Source organism: Apodemus sylvaticus, chromosome 5, assembly GCF_947179515.1.
Source record: "Apodemus sylvaticus chromosome 5, mApoSyl1.1, whole genome shotgun sequence".
Lineage (NCBI taxonomy): Eukaryota > Metazoa > Chordata > Mammalia > Rodentia > Muridae > Apodemus > Apodemus sylvaticus.
The window spans coordinates 29105473-29111472 of NC_067476.1; the positions used below are offsets into that span (position 1 = coordinate 29105473).

The 6000-nt window shown below is 37.6% G+C and overlaps 1 protein-coding gene across 3 annotated transcripts in view; it reads left to right on the top strand.

Moving 5' to 3' along the window:
* The first annotated feature begins 1377 nt into the window (after positions 1 to 1377).
* Mbd5 (methyl-CpG binding domain protein 5) overlaps positions 1378 to 6000 on the top strand; it is a 67466-nt gene continuing 62843 nt past the window's right edge. For all 3 annotated transcript variants that reach the window (XR_007977847.1, XM_052182448.1, XM_052182449.1), the window contains exons 1-2: positions 1378 to 1503; positions 5412 to 5514. Coding sequence is in view for 2 of the 3 variants with exons in the window: in XM_052182448.1 (XP_052038408.1) it covers positions 1391 to 1503; positions 5412 to 5514 (216 nt within the window). In the remaining variant the exon portion in view is untranslated. The remainder of the gene's footprint in view (positions 1504 to 5411; positions 5515 to 6000) is intronic.

Here is a 6000-nt window from a genome sequence, read left to right on the forward strand (position 1 = left end):
AATTTTTTATTTCCTCTACTGTTTCCTTTAAAAGAAAAAATGTAGTACAATATAATGATTAGGAAAGAAAGCTTAATCATAGCTAAGTTTAATAGTAAGGAGTAATCAAAATGTGATTTCATTAACATGTTTTTCTGGTACATAGGTCATGAAAGTTGATGGGTATATTTTTATTTCAAGTTAGAGGAAGAGAGGGTGAACAACCATAATTTGGATCTATTTCAAGTAATTAAAAAGTCGCTTGTAGTGAAAAATGAATCAAATGATTTAATTACAATGAATGGGTCAATCTGAACGAAAACAGGTCTGCTACAATTAGCCTCTCTCAGGGACAAGCTCCTTATTAGTTGACCAGTGTAGAACAGTCATCCGTGAAACTGTATACACACAAACAACAAAAAATAACTCAGCAGTTTGTGTGTGTGTGTGTGTGTGTGTGTGTGTGTGTGTGTGTGTGTGTGTACTCATAGATGTATGTGTGTAAAAGAACTCAGCAGTTTGTGTGTGTGGGTGTACACATGCATGTATATATATAACAATATTAATCAAAGAAAACAAAGCTAGCCGCTTGGGAGTGGCAGGGAAGAGCTCTCCATGGGAGGGGTTTGAGGGAAGGTATGGGAGGAGCTGGAGGAAGAGAAGGGAAGGTGGTGTTATTCTATTTCAATTTAAAAGAATATAATAACTTTTTAAGAAAAAACAAACTCAATTTTACATATGATTTTGACAGCAGAGAACACAGAAGTGGCTAGGTACATTTAGAAATTTATTTTTAAATTATGTGGCTTCTCAATTTTCAACATTAAATGTTCAGCTTATATATGTACATATATTTCAGGCTACATCAATGGAATTTTGAAGTCATGAAAACATCAGATGAACCAGCCTGCAACACCTTGGATTCACATTGGAAAATGAAGTGGAAGCTTAAAGCACGTGGCCTTTAAAGACAGGCAGTACTGGAGACATTACCTGGCCAGTGGTGTCAACACAGACCAGGTTCTAGACAGTAGAGGGTATTTTAGTCCAGTATCAAGGTTCAAGACAAAATGTACAACTAAAAACTTTTCATCCCTTCCTCTTCTGCTTCAGACATGTACCAGCATAGGTGAATTATGATTTTCCCTGGTTGAGAGTGTTTGCTTTTGCCGATGTAGACCATGCCTAGGAATGAAATACTCTTTTATTTAATGTAGATTATCATGGGAAACACTTTCACAATGGCTGATTTCAAGGACTTGGTTCCAAACTGAGCCCAGGTTTCCCCATGTACTTCGTAGTCTGGGAAAACTGTGCTGTGCTGGCCCAGTTGTGAAGGCCACCATGCTCTGTAAGAGAAGGATATCATCGTATTGCTGATATCTTTGGAGCACCCAAGCAGACACAGAAAATGAATGGAGGCAAAGAGTGTGACGGAGGAGACAAGGAAGGAGGCCTTCCAGCTATCCAGGTTCCTGTGGGTTGGCAGCGTCGTGTGGACCATAATGGCGTGCTTTATATCAGGTTAGTTCTTGTTATCTCTTACCTCCAAGTTTGCAATTTCAAGAATAAGACAGTAAAAGACTGATCCTCTCTAAAGGAACAAAATGTTTTGACTGAGAGCACCTAATATAGGCTTGAGAAAATGACCTCTGTGCTAGAAATACACAAGTATTTTTATTCTTTGCTGTTTAGCAATGTAAATTTTCTAAGATTATTGAAGAGAATCTTTATTACTTTCTTCGGTGTAAAGTTATCTTTCTGCTTCTCTATAATAATGATAAAGAAAATGCAAAGCTTTCTAAAAGAAATATAAACAAGAATACTATATTCACAGGAGAATGTGAAATACTGGAAATAGATCCAGTATCTCCTTTTAAAAATCACCCTGCTTCAAAATAATTCATCTAGCTTTTCTGAAGCTAATGAGCTATTTCCATTGTTAGACTACTTAGCTTAAAATAACTTGTACCTTTTCTGTATAGATTTTTTAATCAGTTTTCTTACTGTAATAGCAAAACCAAAAAAGTCAGGATGCTCATGTTTTTGGCAAGTATATAAATGTATGCGCATGCATGTGTAGTGTGTGTGTGTGTGTGTGTGAGAGAGAGAGAGAGAGAGAGAGAGAGAGAGAGAGAGAGAGAGAGAGAGAACACATTGAATGGGATAAAGTGGCTAGTTGTTAATAAAGTTTTAGCTCTCTAGCTAGGAATGGGCACCCACTCTTTTAACCCTAGTGTTGGGGAAAGAGAGGCAGGTGCCTCTCTGTGAGTTCAAGAGCACCTTGATCTACATACCAAGTTCTAGGCTACCCAGGGCTACATAATGAGTTCAATTCTAAAAAAAACACAGCAAAATTTTAGTCTTCTTTATTAAGTATTTGGTGATTATTTATAGATTTTTAGTAATAGTGAATTGGACACAAATTTTTATGATACACTTAAAAATAGAAATGTTTAAAAGATACAGTACATCATTATACTGGTGGTGTGGGTTTCAGTGTGGTTTTTATAACCTAGATTCAACAGAATTCTTCAGTTCTACAAAGATATAATACATGGTGGGTGTTTGGTGCATGCCCATAATCTTAGACTTCAGGAGAGAGGGGTGAGAAGTCCAGGGATTTAGAGCAGGCTTTAGCTACATGTGAGTTAAACCAGTCTGGGATACCAGAATCCCTCTCCTTAGAAAAACAAAATAAAACCCAAAAATATTTGAATGAGATATTCTTTGAATGAATGAGATACTCTGTACTATATAAATATAAAACATTATATCCCATAACTCAAGAAGGCAGTTTATATATGGGTTTGTTTGATTTGGGTTAGAAGTTTCTTGAAGTAAACTTAATTCCTTTCTTTTTCAGATACAATTCTTCTTTCTGTAATATTAAAGGTGTTCTCTGTTCATTGTAGTCAGGGAATTAAAAAAAAAGTAGCAAATGTGTAGTCTAGCCCATGGAAATAACATACACAAACATTCATAATTAATTATTTCAAACTATTCCTACTGTCACCATTGTTCATAGATTGCCAGAAATATCTTGTTTCTAATGCAACACTGCACGTTTGTGTGCATGTTGTTCAAGATCTATAAAGAAAAAAAAAGTCCATACAACCTGGAACAAGTGATTCCAAAGTCTTGTTAACTACTCATGAAATCAGCTTTTCACATCACCTTGACCAAAAGTCAGGCCAAGTCTAGGAGTCAAAAACCAAATTCACAGTGACCTGGCATGTGAGTTTTCAAATCTCCCTAGTCTTGAACATCTAATAATCCTCTCAGCATAACATCTCCAAATCAAATCTAAACAAGAAGAATTCTTAGAGAAGAACTTGCCAGATAAGGTAAAATTAAAATGCCTTCACATTAGGTCAGGCCAGCATGGATCTAATCTGTTTGGCTCAGGCCAGTTAAATTATTGCCGGAACATTTGTGGAAAGTTAGCCCCCCTTTCTGCTGCGCCCATTCACACACGGTTCCCTGTACACAGTGGGGCACACAGCTCCCTGCACACAGTTGGGCACATAGCTCCCTTCACACAGTCGGGCACATAGCTCCCTGCACACGGTCGGGCACACAGCTCCCTGCACACAGTTGGGCACACAGCTCCCTGCACACAGTCACACGCACAGCTCCCTGCACACAGTTGGGCACACAGCTCCCTGCACAGTCATGCACACAGTTCCCTGCACTCAGTCGCGCACACAGCTCCCTACACACAGTTGGGCGCACAGCTGCCTGATCGCTAGGTGAGTTTCCAGCTGTTCCTGCCTCATGGCACAGAGGCTGTATGTTAGTTAATTTTTCCACCTGTTTCCAATACTGTAAAATGTTAAATCTTTGATTTAAGACATAACTATTTTTGCATTAATTATTGCTACCAAAAGTTAATTAAAGACCTACAAGTGAAGAAAACGACTGAACTGAGAGGTAGGGAAATATTTTTAAAGTATCTGGAGTATTCTTAATAGACTTTAGGAATTCTTCACTTTAGGCTAAATTTTACAATTAAATCCCTCTAGATTGCCATCCATACTCTATGTTTTAAGTAAAATATTGAGCAGTTTCTCTGTATTAGACTTACTAATCCTTTATGAGAGAAAAACAGTATGATATATTTTAGTTACACATTTTAATTAAGATTTTCAGGCCTATAAAGGCATCTGTGCCCGTCTGCTATGGCGAAATTCCAGTCTGCAATGTGAAATTATTATTCTTTCATGTCATCTAAAACACCCTAAATAGATCACTAAGATGGAGAATTTTTTTAGGCTTTTTCTTTGTGCCAAAGTCACTTGTATAATTGTTTATGAACACAACATAAGTTGCACCTTAACCTAGCCCATTTCAAGTACTGCCTGTGCTTCTGTGGAAGCAGAGTAGACTATCCAGGAGTGATGGCTTCCATGGGAAACAGGGTATTTTTCTTTTGGGGCTTAAGGGAAGGTTTTTCTAAAGAGTCACAAATAAAATATGTTCTCTTAGTGTGTGTGTGTGTGTGTGTGTGTGTGTGTGTGTGTGTGTGCGTGTGCGCGTGTTTGTGCGCGCACACGTGCACATGTATGTGTGTGTGTACATATATATACATGCATTTATGTTGTATAAAATCCACCCATTAATAATAAAATATCCTAAAATGCAAACTTAGTTCTTGATGCGTAGAGTTAAAGTGGGTCTGTGCTTACTTATTTTACTGACTTTGTGACTGAAAACCTGAGCCTGGAAACCTGGACAGCTCTTTGTGACACCTAACACTGCATCTCTTCAAAAGTTTACCGTCTTCTGTCAGCTCTACCTGATGCCTCTTTCCCTTTCTGTCAATCTCTCTCTCTGTTCAGTAGAATTTGAATTGGGTCACACTTACCCATCATCTTCAGAGATATACACGGAGGGGATGGGAAGAAACGTGGATGGAAGCGCCTCTGCTTCCACAGAAGTGGGCAGTAGGCACAGGACCAACTCCTGTCTCCAGCTTCTTTATGTTTCACACCCTCGGGTTTGAGACTCAGCGTTACCCTTTCACGCTTCCCTCAACCAGCTTACAGTAGATCTCAGGGTCTAATGAATAGCATTGCTTTACAGGCTTCATCTCTTCCTTTCTTAGTTGTCGCTGTCCTTTGCTAAGAACAGTTTACCATCTTCAGTCCCAAATTTTCAAAAATACTTCATTTCATTTTCTATGAAAATACTTGTTTTTCTGGGAAATAACTTTTGATTCCAGAGAAAGAGTTACTGTTCACATCTGTAATTGGTAGCTAACATAATACCTGAAATAAAATGTCTTTCCATACTAGGAAAATATCTTCTGAAAGGCCAATAACTCTATAAATTTTACCTTTTTATTTTTAAAAATATAAAATATATACATATATACATTTATATATGTAGTCTAAATCATTTCCTGATGTTTCTCTGAACTATTTTTACAGTCCCAGTGGGTCTCTGTTATCTTGCTTGGACCAGGTTAAGACATATCTGCTTACTGACGGGACATGCAAGTGTGGCCTGGAGTGTCCTCTGATTCTTCCCAAGGTAAGCGGTCCCCAGCAGGGCTCCAGCGGGGCTGCAGTCTGGGCTTGGGTTGAGCCAGCTCATGGTTTTGTTCTTCTCATCTGGCATCCCACTTTGACATTAGTTTTCTAGCTTACATTCATTTCAGTTATTTTATGTGCACTTTGGAATGCTTAAAGATTGTGAAAAAATAATTGGATTCACTTTCATAGGTGACATATTGAATATTTTATTGGAGCTTTGCTTATAGTACAATATGTTCATTCATGACTATGGCTACTCAATCCCTAATGATATTCTTTGCACTGGTATTGGTAAATCTGCCACAGATGTTCTTAAAATCACAAAGTTCAACTCTCATCATAAGAACATGAAACAGCTTTACTGCATTACAAAGTAAAAAGGCAATATAACTTAAAATGGTGAAATATTATTTGGTATAAAAACAGATAATTATTCTCTGAAATGTGTATTTAGTACTAACTTTAAAACTAAAGATTAATAAAC